At 35.6% G+C, this 22,863-nt stretch overlaps 1 protein-coding gene across 1 annotated transcript in view; it reads right to left on the reverse strand.

Moving 5' to 3' along the window:
- Positions 1 to 4,092: 4,092 nt before the first annotated feature.
- Positions 4,093 to 22,863, reverse strand: part of IL18R1 (interleukin 18 receptor 1) — a 45,835-nt gene continuing 27,064 nt past the window's right edge. The window contains exons 7-12 of the mRNA XM_036757985.1: positions 21,929 to 21,991; positions 19,780 to 19,894; positions 14,796 to 14,935; positions 11,936 to 12,085; positions 7,522 to 7,680; positions 4,093 to 5,191 (exon numbers count right to left, since the gene is read on the reverse strand). Of these exons, the coding sequence (XP_036613880.1) occupies positions 4,821 to 5,191; positions 7,522 to 7,680; positions 11,936 to 12,085; positions 14,796 to 14,935; positions 19,780 to 19,894; positions 21,929 to 21,991 (998 nt within the window). The 3' untranslated portion in view covers positions 4,093 to 4,820. The remainder of the gene's footprint in view (positions 5,192 to 7,521; positions 7,681 to 11,935; positions 12,086 to 14,795; positions 14,936 to 19,779; positions 19,895 to 21,928; positions 21,992 to 22,863) is intronic.

A 22,863-nucleotide genomic window follows, 5' to 3' on the forward strand; every position in this document is an offset into this window, starting at 1 on the left:
TTGGAAATATAGAGAAATTCTCATGATTTATATAGGTTTATTTTATATTCTGCAACTATGCTAAGGCTGTTGATTATTTCAACTCGTTTTATGTTGTTGATTCTCTAGGATTCTCTAAGTATGATGTTATAATATGCAAAAAGTAACAGTTTTGTTTCATTGTAACCTATTATTTCTTCATTTTTTCCTTGCCTTTTTAATAATGCTAGCATTTGTAGCACAATATTGAATAATAATGGTGATAATGGACGTCTTTGTTTCTCCCCTGATTTTATTGTGAAGGCTTCTAGTTTATCTCCATTACAGATGTTTACTTTTTGTTTTAGACAGAATTACTCATCATTATTTTAAGAAAAGCTCCATTTATTCCTATGCTTTCAAATTTTTTTAATAGCAATGGGTATTATATTTAGTTAAAAAGTTTTTTCTTCATCTACTGATAAAAGTATGTATTTTTGTTGTTTTTGTTATTAACACAGTCAATTATGCTTATAGTTTTCCTAACATCAAACCAACCTTGCATGCCTTGTGTAAGTCCCGTCCCATCCCATCCTTGTGAAATATTTATGTAATCTCCTTCCTAATATTTCATTTAAATTTTTTGCTTCAATATTCATTAGAGAAATTGGTCTGTAGTTTTCTATTTTTGTTATCCCTGGTTTAGGTGTCAAAATCATATTTGTGTCATAAAAGGAATTTGGTAGAACTTCTATACCTACGTTTTCTAATAGCTTTTATAACATTGAGATTGATCATTCCTTGGAGGCTTGGTAGAATTCACTTGTGTGAGTGGCCCTGGGTGTCCCATCCCCACCAAGGGAGCTCATTTATGGCTTGTTCAATTTTTTTTTCTATGATAGGGTATTCTATTTCCTCTTCTATTAATCTGGGCAGTTCATATTTTTGTAAATATTTATCCATTTCATTTAGATTGTCAGTTCTCTTGACATATAATTGAGCTTCTTACAATTGTTTTAATTTCTTCTTCACCGTGCATTCACCATTTTAATTTTTGATAAAGGTAATTATTCCTTCTCTCTCTTTTTAAACAAGTTAACCAATGGTTTATCTATTTTTTAAAATTAAAACTAGCTTCTAATTCTATTAGTTCAATTTTTTAAACTTTAAATCTTATTAATCTCTCCTTTGATTTTTCAGGATTTTGTTGTTTGGGGATTTTTAATAGGTTATTTTCATAGTCTTATTAGTTGCATGACCTGCTCTTTCTCTGTTTTACTGATATAAGCATTTATAAATATAAATTTTCCCTTAAGTATTTAGAAATTTTGCAATCTAATCACCTCATTTATAGATGGAGAGAATAAGGCCCATAGAACAAGTAAATTGCTCAAGTCACAAAGGTTGTAAATAAGTCAGGATTTGAATTTAGATCATGATTCCAAATTCAGTGTTCTTTCCATTTTACCACATTCTCTCACTAAATTTTCCTAGATTTTGTCGAAGTCACATTTTGCCCCTAAATTGGTAGGGCATGACTGATTCAATTTCTGTAAATATATTTAAGCCTGATAAAGGTACTGAAGTATAATAGAAAAAGTACTATATTTGAAGTCAGAAGATCTGAATTTGAGTTCCAAGACTGCCACTTACTAGCTATGTGATTTTTATCAAGGCAGTTCCCATCTCTGAAACTTGGTTTCCTCACATGTAAAGTAAGGAATATATCTAAATATATATACATATATGTTAATATGTATATAAACAAATGAATAATGTAATGTAAATATACCCTGGCTCATAAGATTGTTGCGATAGAAGTGTTTTATAAAATGCTTTACAAATGTGAACCATTCTTATTACATATAGTGGATGTGCAGAGACATTGCTCAGAATCCTTAGAACCCTACTAAAAAGGGCTTTGTTGTGGCATGATTAGTGTCTCTTAAACAAGGTGTGAAATTCTCTTAACGAGTTTAAGTCTTAATAAATTGTTAAGTATAACTGATTTATTTTCAGTTCGTAGATCTGGGCCACAAACTCAGGTTTAGGCCTTTAAATGGAAAGCTAGATATATGAAATAATAGGTCAGAAAAAAATTGTTCAGACACAAATAGGTTCTCTTCCCTTGGGAGAAGGCTGCCAAGACAACATGCCATTCCAGAAAACCATGTGCTCTAGGAAACTATGTGCATTAGTTTCCTAGACTAATCTTCCTGGACGTAGAAAAGAAATTGTTGGGCAAAGTAGAAGCTAAAACTGAGAGTCAAAAAGAGATGCAGTCACAAGTTAGAGGAGTAAACCTGGACCTTGCAAGGGTCCACTGGTATAGTGAGTTTCCTGGACTGTGTAGGTCTTGGAAAAGGGGACTCTACTCTCTCATGACTCTGAGCTCTTTTTGCTACTTGTGGGAAGAGGGTATCTAAAGCAATACTATATGCCTGGAGGATTGTATAGGTGTCATAGAGGTGGATCATTTAACTCTTCAGCAACCCTGAGTTCTATCCCTTGTGCTGTGCCCTTCCATCCTCCATGTCCTAAGCCCAGAATCCAGAGAAGTGATACTGAAGAATTGTATGAGACCCTGGGGAGAGTTTAATGTTTTGCCTGAGTATCTCCATAGAGGCTGAGGGCCCTTTTCCTTTTCATCAGAGACCTAGACATGAACCAAATTCTGATATTCTAGGGGAAAGCCTGGGTATGGACAAAACAAATCAATGTTCTCAAGGAAAACCTTCAGTAGAGCCATGAGGCAAACAAAGAGATACTTAATATGATTTCTCAATATTTAGACCCAGTTAATGTGTATTACATACTAATCACTTAAACCAACTGGATAGTGTTACTTATTGATGGGTGAGACTCCTGGAATGATGGTGTAGGCCTTCCTGTATTTTGGTCATTTCATTTATTTAGACATTACCCTAGTCACTCTTTTTGTGTCAAAAGTACTATCTTTTTTGTACCTGCCCTCATTTCTCTCAGACTTGGAGCAAATTTCCACAGCTCACTCTGAACACTTTTATGACTTCCTTCCTTGCCCTTATCAGATTTCACTTTAGTCCACATATTCTTAACCCTAGATACCTTTCAGGGAATCCATGAACTTGGATGGGAAAAACATTTTCTTCAATTAAAAAAAAAACAAATCATTATTCTGAGAAGGGCTCACAAGCCTTAACAGACTTCCCAAAGGGTTCATGACACTGAACAGGTTAAGAACCCCTACTTTAAACTATTACCAAAAACTTGATGGTAAGTATTGGCCCTAGGTGCATATCAATCTTATCCTGCTTAGAATTATATGCATCTTCCTTAAAAAAAAACAAAAAAAACTAAAAAACTAATGAACCCATGTGACTTCTGACCCATCCCTAAATATAAGTGAGATTAACATAGACCAGCAATTTTCATACTTTTTTATATCAGGATACCTTTAACCTCTTAAAAATTGTTGAGGACTCCAGAGAGCTTTTGTTTATCAAGTTATACATATTGATATTTACTATATTACAAATTAAAACTGGTCAGATTTTAAATTATTTATTCATTCATTTAAAAATAACCATGATAAACCCATTACATATTAACAGAAATATTGTTCTTATAAAAATAGTATTTCCCCCAAAAATAGGATAGTGGCATTGTTCTACATATTTCTGTAAATCTCTTTAAGTGTGGCTTAATAAAAGACAGGCGGATTCTTATATATGCTGCTGTATTCAGTCTGCTCTGATACATTGTTTTGGTTGAAATCCATGAAGAATATCTGGCCTCATACAGATACATAGTTGGAAAAAGGAATATTCTGAATAGACAAATAATGCTTTAGTATTATTATGAAAATAATTTTGACCTCACAGACCACTTGAAAGGGACTTGGGGACTCTAAGGGTCCTTGGGGACCACACTTGGAGAAACACTGATATAAAGTAAATAAGATTTTAATTTATTACAAATAAGCAGCAGCATAATTCTGTATGTTTTCCATACAAACAGATGACAAAGTTCTTGAGGCATCTTTAAAGAAATTTTTAAGGGTTTTGTTGTTATTCAGTTGTTTGAGTTGTATCTGACTATTTGTGACCTCATTTGGGGCCAAAGATTCTGGAGTGGTTTGCCATTTCCTTCTCCAGCTCATTTTACAGATGAGGAACTGAGGCAAACAGGGTTAACTGACTTGCCCAGTCACACAGCTAGTAAGCCACTGAGTCCAGATTTGATTTCAATATATGAGTCTTCCTGATTCAAGGCCTGGCCTCTATCTACTGCACCGCCTAACAGTTCAATTTTTAGGGATAAGCCTAATTAATTAGATGGATACTTTTTAATGCCTCACTGGAATAGTGGGAATCAAGCATAAAATAAGATGAATTAGTGGTAAGCAGAATATTTGGTCAACAAGATGTATATTTCCCCCTTCCTTCTGATCTAAGATATTTCACATAAGCAATGTGGAGAAGTAGGCAGTTATTGAGAGAGAATGAAGGCATCTACCTCAATCTACATGAAATGTTCTTGTATCTCCTTCTAATAGTAAACACTTAGTCCAATGGAGTTATTAGCATTCAGAACTAAAGATCTACACTCAAGCAAATACAACACACTTCAAAGTACATGCAACCCTCTCTGGGAAATGTAAGCAATAAACAAAGTCAGGACAAAACAAGAAGGGAGAGGAAAGAGGACTTCAGTTAGGTCGCTCTCAATATGATGAGTTTGTACTGATTCCAAAATAAGATCTCTTTTAAATGAACTCTTCAGTTTTCTGCAATGAAGTGAGGTCATTTTCATTTAAGTCTTTCGTTACATAGCCTCATGATGTCTTTATAATCACCCACTTGACTTGGTCATCTTGAAGACTAAACCTTTGAAAGAACAGGCAATGATTCATTTCCCAAGGGATCTGCAGAAAAAACAATTGACTTGGCAGTTTTGGCAGGCATCAAGTATCGAAGATTTTTCCAAAATCTCGAGTTGTAAGGAAGAGACTTATCTGCCTTCCACTTCAAAATCCTGTGAGATTTCAGAAGCTCCAAGGACTGTGGCAAGAATGTAAAGTCGCTAATAGGTGTGAATTCGATTAAGATGATTTTAATTTTTCTTTCCACCAGTGCTTCATGAAGTCCACTTTCAAGTTCATATCTGACTTTATCAGACATGTAATTTTCACTCAGGACAATGATTAGCCTTCTGCTTTTTTTAATCAATGAATGGATGTCATCGACAATAGCTGATAATTAAAAATGTATATTTGGTTAGAACAGCTAAAAGGACAGGCAGGAAATTACAATCATCCAAAAAACTTTTAAATAGGAGTAATACAGTTTATTCTGTTATATTTGTGAACCTTATAAAATCAGGGTGTCCTTTTGGAAGTCATAGGATTATTCCCAAATGGAAAATAAGACTAAAAAGTTATTCCCAAATAGAAAACGAGACTAAAAAATAATTTTGTTAGGCCTATTTAAAATGAACCCATCTTTTCTAAATTATGATAATCTCACATTTACATAGTATTTGAATTTATAAAATATTTTCCTCAAAACTACCACATAAAGGAGATGGTACAAATATTATCTCAATTTTACAGGTCAGGAAAGTGAGCTTAGAAAAATAACATGATTTGCCAAGTGAATACAATCAGTATGTGTCTGAGGAAGATTACAAATTCAGTATCTGAATTTCAAGTCCAGTTCTGCCAAGTCAATTTCAAGTCCATTCCACAAATATAGGCATTAGACCCACGATTTGATATAGAGAACTCCTAACTTAGGAAAACTGCCTCTACCAATACACAGAGTTAATTTCTCTGCAACATATAGTCTTAGAGAGTTGCTAGACTACTAAGAGTTTAAGTGATTTGCTCAGGGTCACAGTGTCAGTAAATGGCAGAGGGAGGTTTTGAACTCAGGCAGCTCTAAGCAGCTAGCTGTCTACCCCCAAGTAACAGTGCTTCTCAGAATGTCACTGCATAAATATAACGTACAATACACACCTGTGTGTAGAGAAGACAGTGATTTTCTTGATGACAAGAATGTAAAACAAAAGGGTATACATACGATATCATTCACTAACCCCTTTAACCTTTCCTCACTCAGTCCCTCTGATATGCATGGACCATGCTTGGAGTTATAGCATTACTAAGAAGTTGATAATAATTTTCTTAACTCTAAATCAAATACAATTTCACACTGAAAGAACCCACAAAAGCAGGGGAAAAGCAGTTCAAAAGAAAGCATTGAATGTCTGAAGGCTTTTCTAGTTAGTTGGCTAGGGGCAATTAATTGTTGTGGGTTGACATCTCTGAAAATCATCTGAGCTTTTTAGAGCTAAGATTCTGTAGCTGTGGAGTAGCAAAGAACCCACATCACAGCTGAAGACCACCGCTGACAGAAAAGCCCAACCACTGAGCAGTAAATCGGCAGACACCTGCTGAGAGTGGCAAAAAAAAAAAAAACCAGAACTGTGACATCATCAGAGAAGATGAGCAGCTCTGCCCCATGAGTAACCCCAGCCCTACATTTTTTCTCTGTCTCCTCTTTCACTAGTAGTATGACTGAACCAGTAGGGGAGTGTACAATATGTATGGAGTGGAATTTTTCTTGTCACTTATTCTGATATGTGATTTAAGTATATTTTAATTTCAAATGACATATTTTCTGGTTGCTTAAATAAAAATAAACAAATGAATCAAATAATGAAAGAATAAACAAACAAACATCAATGGAAGAATAGGCTATTTCAGTTCTTGTGAAAGGCAGAGGTCAAAGTCTTAAGTCTGTCTTTAGAATTGCTTTTCTCCTCCTCCGGGTCTTTCAATCTAAATTCTTTTTAATGCCTTTCCACTTCTGTAATGCCCGTTATGACCCATGCAAATCATAGGGGCTGGGTAAAGACTGAAAGGGGCTGAGGGTCTTTGTCCAACACAACTTTTGTTTTGCATTCCTGCCAGCAAAAAATTATCATTCTCCACACACACACACACACACACACACACACACACACACACACGAGCCTCTCCAAAGTTCATGAATAAAGAGATAATAATCATTCCTTGTACTACCAACTTGCTATTTTTCTTTATTTTTGTCAGCTGTGGTTTGGCTTTGTAAAGACCAGTAAATATTTTATAGAAGGATATTACTTGTATTAATTGCATAGTGGTTAGTTTCTTAAGAGTGGGAACCACTTTTGTCCCACAAAATGTTTCATCAAAATAGGTACAGGATTCTGGCTTTCTAGTCAAAGGAATTTGATTAGGTTAATATCAAAATTGATCTTAAAAACAGTAAGCCCACCCTACAGTTTCAGAGAAATGTGTGAAGAATAGCAAATAAACAGATTCTTAGAAAGGAAGTTACCAGGGCTACCACAATGAACATGTGTTTAGCTGCTGGGTAAACCCAAAATAAAAGCACAAATACCAAAGGTTTCTGTGTGCTGTTCTTTTTTTTTTTTATTAGAAAAGACAAGGAAAAAAAGTAGTCATTTACAAGGTTATCTTCTATTGAGATAGAAAACACCTTCGCTGGTTTTCCACCCTATATTTTCTTTGCTTACCTCCTCCAGGAATTATATCCCTTTCAAATATGCACAATTTATAGCCAAAATGTCTTTCTAAGGCTCCAGGTAAAATCTCTAAAGCAAACTTGTGCTCCTCTCCATTATCTGGTCCGCAGTCTTTCAGGTAAGACACAAATGCATCATACTCTTTTCCATCTGGGGGGGAAAAGTTTTCCTCTTAAATTACTGGATATGTAAATAAAATTTGATGAAGACCATAATTTGAAGAAAAAGCTCAAAATATTGATAACCACTAGATATCACTTGAATAAGATTAAATTATACTATATGTTTAACAGATATCCAGCTAAGAAATAAATGGAGTACTTACTCCCTGCCTTATAAATGCATTTTAAGGACACTTGAGTGGAAATGCATTTAGGAGTATATATACATACACATATATACATACATAACATACATATATGTCAGATGTGTGTATATACACTTACATATATCTTTATATATACACACATATAATAAAATATTTTTATGGCTAAAAATTTTTCTGAACTTAGATAACTAATACATAAAAATCACCAAAAGATCACAATCAAGAGGGAGAAAAATACTTGCTTTGACATTTACCCCGCATATGTCATTTTCTCCTCTTAGAAGATGTATCTGTGGAATTTCAGTAATAAACTTTAACTGTAATTATCTACTGAGCGTGACATCAAGTACAGATAAATCAACAAGTATTTAGTGAATGTCTGCTGTACTCTTAGTTAATTATTAAGTGCCTGTTATGTGCCTAATGAAGTTATAGACAGTGCAAGAATGGGGAACCTGTGGCCTCAAGGCTACATGTGGCCCTCTAGGTCCTCAAGTACAGCCCTTTGACTGAATCCAAACTTCATAGCTGTGGCCCTAGAGGGTCACATGTGGCCTCGAGGCTGCAGGTTCTCCACCGCTGGGTAGCAGATAGAAAGAAATATAAGTTGCCCTGGGACTTGGAGACCTTAAAATCTAACTGCAGAGATGTCACACATACAAGAAAAAGTTAAATCATAGCAAATGACTGACTAGCTAACTAATATTCTTGTGAGCTGATAACAAAGGAAAGTAACCAATCATTTCTTTGCTACATGATAGCAGGAATGCCCGACCTTGGATTTTATTTATCTCTATGACAGACCTAAATAACACTTTCAAGTGATGGATATGCTCAAGGGACAGGAAAAAATAGAGATAAAGACTGAGGAGTCTATACTAGAAAGGGGTGTACAAGACATTAATATAACGTACTCCTTGACTTGTCATTGCCTTTTATTAAGAAAGCTTCTTCTGGCATGGAGAAAAACATTACTCACAGAAAATAACAACTGCCCCTATTAGGTCCACAAGGATGTAATTGTTCGCTGCTCAAGGAACAAAGGGGAAAACTGAGGAGGTGTTAGTTTTTTTGAAAAAAAAGAAATCACTTATTGCACAGGATACCCCACCAAAATGGAAGATGCTCAAAACTTCTAGGATCTTCCAATCTAGTTGAAGAGACAAAACATACAATGAAATAATATGAACAATTACGAAACAACGTAACAACATGTGCAAAGTAACGTGACATAAACTGAAAAGCCATGAATATTAAGGAGACACAGAAGGAAAATGTGTTCAGAATGGGAGGAATGTCCATTAGGGAATGCTTCCTAATAGACCTAAGTTTGAAGTCATACTTTGAAGTATATGACGGATATAAACTAGTAGAGGAAGGATTACAAGGGATGGGAATATGAGAATGGTCTAACTTTGATGGCTAAAAAGACATGTAACTGGCATAAGTAGACTTATAGGAGAGAATCAGTATTCTCTTAAGAGTTCCACTTATTAGTCCATTAGTACTAATTCATTTATTAAGTCATACCTGAAGGTGATTGTGTTTTTGGTCAGATTTTTAAAATATAACATATTCCACTAGCATAATTCATCATCTCAATAAGCTGTGCCTGAACTCATAAAATGTGGAGTTCAAAAAGACCCTTTCATTTCACAGGTAAGAAACATTATTTACACCTGTCAGTGTGCATATTTTCTCTCCAACCAATCCTATCACACTAATCTTTAATATCTTTCCATCTCACCAGCTTCAGGATAAAATTGTTTTCTACTTCACCTTTAAAATTTTGATTGCCAAAGACTCAGTAATTTTTCATTTATATGATATCCCACAATCCTTATTTTAATCAATATTAGGGCCTTTGAACTAAAACAGGGAATCACTATTGTGAACTGTTATCCTTTGTTAGAGTAAGAATTGATTTTCTTATTGTGAAATATTACTTGTTAGAATAAGATTCCAACTTTCTGAGAAGTGCCATCATATCAGACCATGGAGTAAAGCTGGACCTTGAAACAGAAGATATATATAAAAGCACACGTAATTGCAGAATTTAAGCACATTTTCAGTAGAGGTAGGTTGTAATAAATGAGCTAAGACAAGTTCGAACTAACAAATGACCACATTTGCATTAGTGAGTATATAACCACAATATACATAATATACAATGTTTTAAAAATTATTCTGTCAATACTGAATTTTAGTAAATCACACGCTTCATAGAGTTATTAGCAGATGGGTTATGTGTGTATGTGTTGTGGACTTTTAAAATTTCCGAAAATAAATGTTAACACCCAGGGATATTTTGGGCAATTCTGTTTAACAAAGTTTTATTTCTCATTTCTTCTTGTTTACCTGCTTCCATACCTATCTGCTCTAATTGGTTTATACTAAATAAGATACAGCTGCTTTGGAAGACTACTTGTGTAGAGGGCAGAATTATGAATTAACTAGCAATTTTTTACTCATCAAAATTGCTGAACTTTTCATTTTAGCATTAGATCTGTAATGCCCATTCTCCCAAAGGATCATCTTTTTCTAAGCTTAAATCACCTTAAAAATCAAATGGACCCGTGTATTTCACTGGTCCTACTAGGAAAGAAATCTCCCCTCCCCCCAAAAAAACCCATAAATTTTAAAAATGTGTACATATTCCATGATGTAGTCTGATCACTTAAAATAAACACCTAAGGATGCATTTCTATGAACTGGCCAGCTTGAGAAAAATGAACAGAAAGACTTACAATTAAGAATATTTCTAATTCAGGTCAGATATACCTAGAAAATACTTGTTTGAAAAACACAGGAGGCTGCTGAAATTGCTGTACTTTGTTTGGATTCTTTATAAAAGCCAAACTGCAAATAAAATAAATTCCTATAGTTTGCTGCAGCTTCTCTTCACCAGAAAGCCATGCCTCTCACAACAAAGCCTATGAGCTCTTTTGATCTTGCAATGTTATTTTTTATCTCCATAAATCCAACAGATGATAATTACCTTATCCCACATTAATTTTACGGCCATAGAATTAGACTCTGGCAGCTAGGTGGCATAGTGGATAGAGTGCCAGGTCAGGAGTCAAGAAGAACTGAGCACAAATTCAGCTTGCACTTACTAGCTCTGTGACCCTGGGCAAGTCACTTAACCCCATTTGCCTCAGTTTCCTCATCTGCGAAATGAAGTGGAGAAGGAAAAATGGCAAACCACTCCAGTATCTTTGCCAAAAAAAACCTCAAAAGGGTGCCATAAAGAATTGGACATGACTGAAAAAAAAATAAACAACAACATAAACATAATACTTTAAAGTTTACAAAATGCTTTACGAATATTTCATTTTATCTTCACAAAAACCCTAGACTATGATTATGCTTGTTTTACAGGTGAGGAAAATGAAGCAGACAGAGTTGTGACTTCACCAGTGTCACATGACTAGTAAGTATATGAACTCAGGCCTTCCTGTCTCCAGATCCAGCACTCTATCCTCTGCCACCCACTCATCCTTCATATTGCAAATGAATAAACTCATGTTCAAAATGATAAATGATTCGCCTGACATCACACACTATTGGAAGGGAAAAAAACTAATACTAGAAATAACCCCGATTTTGTGACTCCATATACAATGTTCCTCCTGTTACCCAATGTTGTTCCTCTTTCCAGGCCAAAACAATCAATAGAAATTCAGCTTAGTTCAACAAATATTTATTAAGAATATAACATCGTACAGCACATACAAAATAAAACGACCTTATTCTTGAGGAGGTTCCCACGTCTTTGAAGGGTACAAGACAAACAGATATACAATGATAAAACAGTCAGAGCAGAATTCCTAGATAACATTTAGACAACTAGAAGAGAGCACAGTAGAAACTCATTGAGTGGTAAGGTAATTCAAAGTGTCACCACAGATAATAGGAGGTATTGTTTGTCCCTAGAATCCTCTTTATGGTTATATCTAACGACAAATATTACGTCATAACAATGCAATAGAATTAAATGCACACTAACTTCTCATTTGAGAATGGAGTATATATATGAGACAAGAAAAGAAAGTCCAGTAAAGCGATAAATTTTACCTGTTAAAGTCTCATCTCTTCTAATTAGGTCCCTGTAACATAGAAGTATATCAACTCTATAAATGACACACATAATCACTAGGAAGATGACTGCAGCTGAAGATACAAGGACAATAATGAAAAAGTGTCTGGAAACATCAGCAGTACCTTCTGGGGAAAAAAGAGAAAGAAAAAAATCATTTTTAAATTAGAAAGAAATGAATAATCCAGCCTCTTTAATGCCATCCACTCCCTTACAGATTTACAAACATCTTCTTCTCAACTCAAATGTTTACCCCTTTGGCTCAGTACAGTGTTCTGCCTTGAAGGCAAATTGGGATACATGTCATTATTTTTCAACTCAAAATCTGTGCATATATTTATTTTAAGCCTTGAAGGAGTCATACCCCTTTAAGGGTCGAGACTTAATATGAAAGGAAGAAGAAGAAATAAAGGGAGAAGCCTTTGGAAATAATGCAGCCATAACCTCAGGAACACAGCAATTATTCCAGTGCTAACAGTGCCCTTAAAGTGGGGGGGGGGGGGAGGGTCCAGTTCTCTAGCAGGATTCTTAATTATAGCCTTTCACTTAAGAACCCTCATCAATATAATTGACCATCACAATTCCAAAGACGAAACACACTACCCAGCTTCTGTTATGGAGGTGACAGACTCAAGGCAAGTATGGAAACAAGTATTTTGGGGACATTACTAATATGGGAATTTGTTTTGCTTGACTTTGCATATTTGTTACCAAGGTTTTGTTTTTCTTTATCTTTCTTTTTGTACCCTCAGTGTGTGGGGGGAGGTGGAAGGAAAATAAATTTTTGTTAATTGAAAAAAAATCTAATTTTAAAAAGGAATGAAAATTAAAAAAAGAAAAAGATGAAGGTAATATAAAAACAAGGTATCAATTAAAATAAGATTTTTAAAAGATGAAGTAAAATAAATAACCACAGATGTTCTAATACAATTGGCTATTAAAACAATATGGATATGACTGTGGTTGTTAAGTAAGGGACCTGTCTAGTGAAGGCCACGCCAATGTATCTCTGGACCTTTTACAGGACTAAATATGTAGGTTTTACTATATTCCTCTTTCCCACCCCACTACCACCAAGGCCTCCTCCTGGACAGTTGGTGACCTAGCATAAAAGGGGTCAAAACAGGAGGAAAACTGGTAGTGGCAGAAGCACTAATGGCAGTGGAGGTTGGGGGACTGGGAGCAGAGGAAAGGCAGAAAAAGAAGAGAGGAAGAACAGTAGCAGGAGCAGCAGCAGCAACCCCTTGGGCTCACTTCTTAGCCCATCTCATCTCCTGGTCCCTCACCTAGGGTATTGCACATTTATGAGTCAAGCAAAGCCAAAGGAATGTGAAAATGGTAAAGGACTTTTTAGGCCTCCAGCTAGGAAGCAAATAAATAAATGAATGAATGAATGAATGAATGGATAAATAGATAAATAAATAAGTAGGTAAGTAAAAAATAAGCAAATAAATGAACAAGGAAACAAATAAGTAAATAAATAAAACATATATACACATATATATGTATGGGTGTGCATGTATATGTATATCTATACACACATATATACACACGCACATATACAGACACACATACATATATACACACGTACACATATATATATATATAAATGCTTGTGGATGAAGTGTTTGATGCACATGCATCCTCATCAAGAAAAATAATATTGGTTGGGAGTTTCATAGTTCATCTAATATTCCTTTGGTTTGCAGAGGTGGGGAACCTTAGGCCTCCAAGGCCACATGTGGCCTTCTAGGTCCTTTTGTCTGAGTCCAAGTTCCACAGAATGAATCCTTTTATTAAGGGGATTTGCTCTGTGAAGTTCAGATTCAGTCAAAGAGCCACACTTGAGGACCTAGAGGGCCACATGTGGTTTTGAGGCCACAGGTTCCCCATCCCTGGTTTAGTGACATTATTTTCAAGTGGTGGTGGGGGGGGGGTTGTTGAATTGCAAGTGATTGTAGCCCCTAAGGGAGTTCTGTCCCAGGTCCTAATAGCATCTTGCCCATCCTCACCTTCCTAACAAATCTGCCTTTGCTCTCATCCCAACCTTCTTTGCATCTTCCTACCCAGGAAGTTGACAGTCTAGGGTGGCATCAGAAAGTACAAGACCCACTCTAGTCCTGCCAAATCAACATTGACTACAGGCTTTTTAATTTTTATATTTTGGTAGAGCATTAAAGCAAGGCATGAGGATTATGGTAAACTTCCATTGAGAAACACCTATTTAAAACAACCAGGTAAGGATACGATTGCTCATGTGCCTAGCATAGTGATTCATACATGTTGGGCATTCAATAAATATCCAGAAGATGGAAGGAAGGAAGAAGCAGATATGCTCAAGGACTCTAAACCTAAGTGTCAATGAAAAGAGACCTGGGGGCCAGAAATTATCTCTAATTTTTAAATTTCATGCTCTGCCATTTAGCCTCAAACCTTACTCTATTAGTCTAAAGGTAAAGAGGAGCTGAGGAAAAAAGAGAGAAGAGGCCCCTCAGTTCCCATGCAAACTGATTTCAACCACATCTGAGGCCTACAACACTAGACTCAATTCTTATCTCTGATCATGAGTTTCTATATCTGAAATAGAAAACAGAGTGAAATTAAGTACATCTTTCTCTTTCTTCTTCTGATGTAGAGAATTATCTGCTTGTTATAATGGAAAGCAATGGGACCTGAATTCTATTATCAATTGTGGTATAACTATGTATGGCAAATGACTATCTTTTCTGGTCTCAATTTCTCCTTTGGTAAAATGTGGTGATTGAGACTCTGTGATTTATAAACAAATAATATAGCTAAGATGCTATTAATCCCTGAAGTAAAATTGGGCTAACAAACCTTTCTTCTTCAAAAAGAATCCCATAGTCTCTAAGACTCCAGCAGATGCCAAGGTACAATTATACCAAACATTCAAATTCTCTTCTTTAACAAGTTTAATCTTCAGTAGACTGGAAACATATACCTTGCCACTTGAATCACTGTAAGAGAAGTTCAAATTTAGGAATTATGTTTGCTTAACATTACCAAAATGTTACTTGAATAAAAAACCTGTATGTGGGCAATTCTTCAACTCCACTGACTGTTTACCTGTATAATTCCCTCCCCCCCCCCCAGTAATAGATATTTTAAAAGGAATGATAGTGAGAGAGCCTCATAGTCTCTCTGATGACCTATCAAGGGATATCAGAGATTGCTGGAGATCAATATTAAAAGAGTGATTCAGAACTAAAAGTCTTGGGAGGCAATGGAGATAGAATGAAAATACAAAAGGTTCAAATATAAAAAAAATATTGTTTCCTGCTCTCCCAAAATAAGGTCTGCTGCAGGTAGGGACAGAATTTGAAACTACTTAGATCAGACTAACATGGATTTGCAAGGACTTTTTAAAAGCATACATTTTCTTTTCTTGAATTTGGAACTGTTTCAGAAAATCTTAAATCTAGAGCCTCTCCTTCATATATGGTACATCCATAACTTGAGCACCTGTAAGTCTGGGACCAACTAAAAGAAGAATTATACCACCATACCACATATGGAGATGCTTCCAATGAATTTTTCATGATGCAGAGAAGTAATTATAAGACTTAATGAGAGAAAACAGGCCAAACCTTATGTAACACATATGCAAACAATGAAAGTGAGTAGAATAAAGATTTCCAAACTCCAGCTCATAATCTTTTATTATTTTCTTTTTTGACATGACCTGTGATTTTATTGGTATCAGGAACTCCCAATGAGGAAATTTCCTGTATTAAACCTGATAAATAGGTACCTACTCTGCGGCCCAGTGTCTTTGAGATTTACCTTGTGTATTGCCCAGGATCATGAAACCAATGTTAGTCAGAAGAAAACTTAAATTTAGGTCTATCCCAGGGCCTACATTATGAGGCCTCAGGTTAGTGAAATATTGCGCCTCCATTATTTAGTGCAATAGTATGTCAACTTAGTTAAAAAGAAAATGTCCTGTCCCTTGGGCAGCTATGAGTCTCAGTGGGTAGTGTGCCAGGCCTGGAATCTGGAAGACTCAATTTCCTGAGTTCAAATCTGACTGAAAACGCTTACTAGTTCTGTGACCTTGGGCAAATAACTTAATCTTCTTTACCTCTGTTTCCACATCTATGAAATGAGTTAGAGAAGGAAATGGCAAGCCATTCCAATATCTTTGCCAAGAACACCTCACATGGGGTCAGGAAGAGTTGGACACACCTGAAAATGACTGAACAACAAAAATAACACTGCCCTTTGGAGTTATTTGCAATGGGATTTGCCCTTTGGTGTGTGAACTTATTTAAAAGTCACTTTCATGTTAGGGGAAAGATATAAGGGAGGAAGCATTTGTATAGCACCTACTAAGTGCCAGGTACTGAGCTAAGTTCTTTTACAAATATTATCCTTACAACAATCCTGAGAGGTAAGTGCTGTTATCATCCTCATTTTACAAAATGAGGAAATGGAAGTAGAAGTTAAATGATTTGCCCAAAGTCACACTGCTAGTATGTTATCTGAGGCTGGATTTGAACTCAGGACTTGATGACTCCAGGCCTAGCACTCTGTCCACTAGGCTACCAGCTGTGGTAAGGCAGCTGGTGTTAAGGTTACATGTTAAAATAACCTCGTAAGGATTTGGGGCAATGAATATCTCTTTTGTACGGGTGCTTTCAGCAATTTGTGGCTCTCATTCGGTTTGACCCTGGATCCTTTGCTGACTAGCAGCCACTGACAACAGCTCCTTGGACCAACACCTCCCGTGGCTTCTGAGGAGCGATAGTACCACTGGTGTTCCCCGGCTATTTCCAGGGTAGGTCCAGGCATTGGCAGCTAGATGGTGCTAGGTATAGAGTCCTACCTAGACTTGGAGTTGATGTTATTGGTGGTGGTGGTGGTGGTGGTGAAGACCTGAGTTCCAATTCTACCTCTCATACGAAATAGTTGTGGGACCTCGGCAAGTCATTTAACCTCACCTGGCTTCCTTTGTAAAGTGGAGATAATAAAGGTACCTACCTCATAGGGTTGCTCTCAGGACCAAAGGAGAGAGCATATGTAAATTGCTTTGTTAACCCTTAGTGCTTATTATTCAACTGAGTAGAGATGATAACTGACCCATTGATAGATTTTTTCCTTTTTAATTTGAAAAGCTGAACTTAAGAACTCATGTTATTTCCATTCTTATATATTAGCATAGCAAATGGTATTATTCTCCATATTTCTTTATCAAAACATAGATTAGACTGTTCTAATAGGACTGTGAATTAAAGAAAAAAATTAATATATTTAAATTTTGAATTTGAAGTCTTTTTAGAAATGTGATTTTCATCATTGAAGTAATATTTATATGTTACTGACTAGATTCAAGAAATAGGTGCTATCTAATTGTATGGGAAATGATTTTTAGGGAATGGACTGTGACTTCGTTCTGTGTTAAAGTTTGTTGATGCATCATTTTCTTTGCAACAGGAGAGTTGGCAAATACAGGCTTTGGCAATATGAAATACAGTAAATGAATCTACTGCTTGCACCACGTCCTGTCACTAGTAGTGAAATAGAATGTCGATTAGCAAATCCACATAAAACTTTTAGTGAGAGAAAGCAGTCAGATTTCCCATGAACTAGAAAAGTGAGTGTTTGATGGGGGAATCTGTTGGTACCTAGACAAAAGAAATAACAGGTTTTAAATCCTCTGAAGTTATATGTTTAAATCACATGGTGTTAAGTTAAATGTTTCCACAATAGATGTTTGAAAAGACCAAACTCAGAGCCTAGGTTTCTTTATCTCTAAGATGAGGGAGTGGGACAGATGTCCTTTGAGGACTCTTCCACCTCAAGAGCTATGATTCTATTAACTGAATGTGCTAAATAGAAATTAAAGGCCACAGCTTTGATTGATCACTGTAAAGATTTGGCTCCACTAGATAAAGCTCCTAGAAAATAATAGCTATATTCATTGACAATTCAAAAACTGGACATATAAGGCTATGTCTATGAAAAAAGTGAAATGGTAATTTAATTAATTAAGAAGAGTCCCTTACCCACCCATTCAATGTGGGATCCTGACCTGTGTATAGATACAGTTTAAAATATAGCAATACAATTACAGACTGAAATTTCAGAGTTGAAAGGGTCTAAGGTCCCATCTGGCATAGTGATGAAGCTCTGGGTCTGGAGTCAGAAAAGCCTGAGTTCTAACTCAGCCTCAGACACTTCCTAGCTGTGTGACCCTGGGCAAGATACCTTTTGTTAACTTCTTTTTCCCCAACTGTAAAACTGGGATAATAATAGTACCTACCTCCCAAGGTTAGTGTGGGGATCAAGGAGGTTAGATTTGTAAAAAAAAAAAACAAACAAAAAAAAACCACTTAGCATAGTGCATGGTGCATACTAAGGATTATATAAATATTCATTCCCTTCTTTTTTCTCCTTCCCCATTTAGTCTAACCCCCTCATTTTAAAGTTAGGGTAATTGAAGTCCTGAAGTACTTTCCTCATTCATTCAGAGAGTGAATGCGAGACAAATGACTCAGACCTATCTCTTGATTCTCAGACCAATGTTCATTTTATTATATCAATTTGTCTCCATAATGTTCACCAGAAAAAAAGAATAATATTCAGCTAGAAGGCTTACATAAAATTTGGGTGGAGATTTGTAGCTTGATTTGGGTGTTAGAAACATTTTCAGAATCCCTCTCCTTCCTCAGAGAATCTGACAAAAACCTTTAGCAGGCAGATGTCAATGCCTGTGGTATACTAAAATAAAAATGCCAAAATAAATGCTACCATGATTTTAATTTTCATCATCAAAAATCATAAGATCACAAATTGGGAGCTGGAGGGGCCCTCAGAGTCTATCTGATCAAATTCTCTCATTTTACAAACAAGGAAACTGAAGTCTAAAAAGGTTAATTGATTTAGAGGTCACATAGATAGCAAATAGAGGTGGGTGTTGAACCCAGGTCTATTAACTCTATTGCCAATGCACTCTCCACTGTACCACATCCCCCTATACATCATTTCTGTCAGTTCAGCTAATGAGATGCCACGTAGAATTGGGAGTTAGAAGGTAAGGTAGTGTAAATGTTATTGTCCCCGTTCTCCAAACAGGAAAACTGATGCTCAAGAGGGTAAGTTACTTGATCAGTGTTACACAAGATTAAGTGGGAGAGGTTGGAAGTAACCTTAGTCTTCTGATTCTGAGGCCCTCATAGACCATGAACTGTTAACATGAGTAGGTTCTTTATGACTAGCATCGAAGAATACACTTATGTTTGGCTTGGGCAGATGCCACTACCCAAGGATCTTTAGATGGTACCATGCTATTAAAGAATAGAGTCCCTAATGGATTCCTCTATGTTCAGAAGCAGGAAAATATTCCCTTAAAGTTCCCAAATATGTGGTCTACTATGTGCCTACTCAAATATCTGTTGGAAAGCCCAAGCTTTTAAGTCCTTTTTTGTGATGACCAAAGGGAACTAAAAGGAAATGAGTTAGATCTGTAAAGCCCCTTTCAGCTCTGAAATATCTATAACTGGTTTTAGACTGTAATCTATAAACAGATCAAAATGATCCTGCATGAGTGGGTGGCTGGGAAGCCCTATTCACCATTTCCATTTTTTTCCACACGAACACAGCTCTGTGTATGGTCTAGTAAGTTTACGTGGTCAACTTTCTACCTGCTCTTTCCGGTTTGAAGGTCTGCAGTAACTTCCTGCACATTCAATTAGACTAGTCAAGTACTTAATCTGATTTGGTGAATAAAATGGCATGCTACAAATCATCATATCACATGCAAAGTTAATTTGACATATTGTAAAATACACTCATATACCACCTGGTTATTAGCTTCTCTTTATGTATATTAGTATCATTATCGTGCTCTTCATTCCAATAAATTATGCCAGTAGGGCCCCTCAATAAAGCAGTACAGTTGAGTGTTTTCTCTTTCCCTAGAAAAAGATACACAACCTTAAAGAGAGATTTCCTGTTTAGCAGAACGCCAAAACTACAGTTTTCCCTCAAACAATATTAAGAGATTTAATTCCCATCATCACCAATATATGTGAAACATACAGAACTAGGCACTTAAAAAGTGTAAATATTCAAGTGTTCTTTTGAGAAGCCTGATTTATAAAATGTAAACACAGGAAATGACAAATTACGTGTTTTTTTTAAGTTGTCCCCAATTTTACAAATAGAGTATTATCCAAAATTTTATTTTTAAATTGATGGTTTAGAATGTAGAATACGTTTTATACCATGGTAATAATGGCATCAAGGGTGGTTTAGTTTCCCAGGATAGGATATAAAAGACTAGGCTATAGAATTATAGAAGTGAGAAGAAATCTCAAAGGTCAACCAGTACAACTCATTAAATAAGGAATGGTGGATAAAGAACTGGCCTCAGAGTCTGAAGGATCTGAGTTAAAGTCCCAGCTCTGATATAAACTGGCTGGGTGAACCTGAGAATCAAGTCACTTAACCAGTCAGAGTACCCAATCAACTCTCTTAAGACTCTAAATTACAGAAAAGACATCAAGCTGCACTGATTGAGAAAGTTGTTCAGAGTGAGTAAAATCAGTTCCAAGAATCATAGACCAAGAATTTGGGAGCTAGACCAAACTTCATAGATAATCTAGTCTATTGGATTGGGAAATAGAGACCCTGAGAAGCTAAATAACTTTCTCAGATCACACAGCTGACATTTATATAACATTTTACAATTTATAAAGTGTTTTATATTATTTTAGCCTCACCACTAATCTATGAGGTTGTTATTAATATTATTTCAGAGGTAAAGTAACTGAGGATCAAACATGTTAAGTGACTTGCCCATGGTTATATAGGTAGTGTCAGAATATTTAAAGCCAGATCTTCCTAACTCGAAGTCCAGCCCTCTAATCACTCCCTCTTACTATGAATGCACTTTCCCCTGATTCAGAATCTAGAAATCAACCAATTTCCCAACCAATATTCCATTCCAAATGGAAAATATTTTTTTCATAGTGTTTTTCCTAGCTTTACAACCAAATGGTCTGATTGTGATGGCACCACAAAGGTAGTCTCCAGAACACTCAAGTATTTATGTTCAATTCTAGACAGCATACCTGAAGGACATTGATTGGGCTACAGTGCATCTAGAGAAGTATGACTGAGATTATGAAGGGCTGTGGTTGAAGAAATGGGCAATGTTTAGCTTTAAAAAGAGGAGACATGAGACAAGAGAGGGAGCATAAAGGCTGTTTTCAAAAATATCTACAGGAATGTACTGTAGAAGAGGGATCAAGCTTGTTATATTTCACCCCAGAGAGAAGAACTAGGGACAATCCATAGAAATTGTGGAAAGGCAAATTAAGGTTTGATATCAGGAAAAACTCCCCAATACTTAAAGCTGTCCAAAACTAGAATAGGGTGCTTTAAGAGATGGTGATTTCCCTATCACTGGAAGTCTTTAAGCAGAGGCTGGATGACCACTTTCAGATATATTACCAAGGAGATTCCTTTTCAATACAGGTTGGATTATGAAATAGCTGAGGTCCCTTCCAACTCTCAAATTCTTTGAAGTTGAGAAATTTTAACTTCTCCAGTAGGATGGCATCATCAGCACAATGACAGAACACCAACCTAAGTATTTGACCACTTCATTATGATGTAGTCGACCTATTCTAATCCGTTTAACCAAAGGTTAGTTAATTATTCTTTGAAACCCTATTTGTCCCAATTTCCTCATCTGTAAAATGAGTTGGGGAAGGAAACAGCAAACCACTTCAGTATCTTTACCAAGAAAACCCCAAATGGGGTCACAAAGAGTTAGACATGACTGAAACAACTGAACAACAATAACTTTGAAACTCAACTCTGTTCTTTTCGCTACCTTCATATAAACTTTCTACTTTCATATAAACACATGATATAAACTCACCACTTCATATAATCTTACCACTCTCATATGAACATAGGATATATGTATATTATAAATATACCTAATTCAGCTTCAACATAATTAATGCTGTTCCCATATAGTGTTGGCATTATATCTGTATTATCTGTTTTTGTAAAGAGAGAAAAAATACATTATTCCTGTACAGTGCTTTTCTAATGCATACAGTAAGGTACATGAACTATATAAAACACACTAGAAGTTCATATGTTTACCACATTTGTGACATATTTTCATTTAGCAATTATTTCACTCCATTCCATAATAACTAGAAAATGCTTAAGGTATTTGGGAGTGAAATTACCAAGACACACTCAAGACATATACATACATACATACACACACATATACACATACATATGTGCATATGTATGTGTATATATGTATGGATACATGTATATATAAACCTATAAAATTCTCTTCACAGAAATTTTAAAAAAGACTTACATAACTGGCAGAATATTTGTTACACATGGCTGGGTCCTATACATACAATAAAAATGATGATACTACCTAAATTAATTTATGAATTAATATTACAGTAATCAAACCATCAAGTAGTCACTTTATAGAACTAGATAAAATAACAAAATTTATTTGAATGAAGAAAGGGTCAAAAGTAGAATGTCAAAAGTAGAAATGAAGTAGAAACAGCACTCAGACTTCAAACCATGTCATAAAACAACAATCATCTACTCCATTTAGTACAAGTTAAAAAATAGAAAATTAGATCACTGGTAAAGAATTGATAAACAAGAATCAGAAACAAACTCAAAAAAATATAAACTGTTTTCAAAAGGATTCACTACTGAATAAGAAAAAAAAAACTAGAAAAAAAACTGGAAAAAACTGGAAAAACTAGAAAGCAGTTTTGCCAAAGGAAAAAAAAAAGAAAAAAACTTTAATCTGGCATCTTATGCCATATATCACAGCTGATCTCCAATAGATAGTTTACCTAAATATGAAGCATATTTTTTA

The sequence above is a fragment of the Trichosurus vulpecula genome, chromosome 4 (genome assembly GCF_011100635.1).
Source record: "Trichosurus vulpecula isolate mTriVul1 chromosome 4, mTriVul1.pri, whole genome shotgun sequence".
NCBI lineage: Eukaryota > Metazoa > Chordata > Mammalia > Diprotodontia > Phalangeridae > Trichosurus > Trichosurus vulpecula.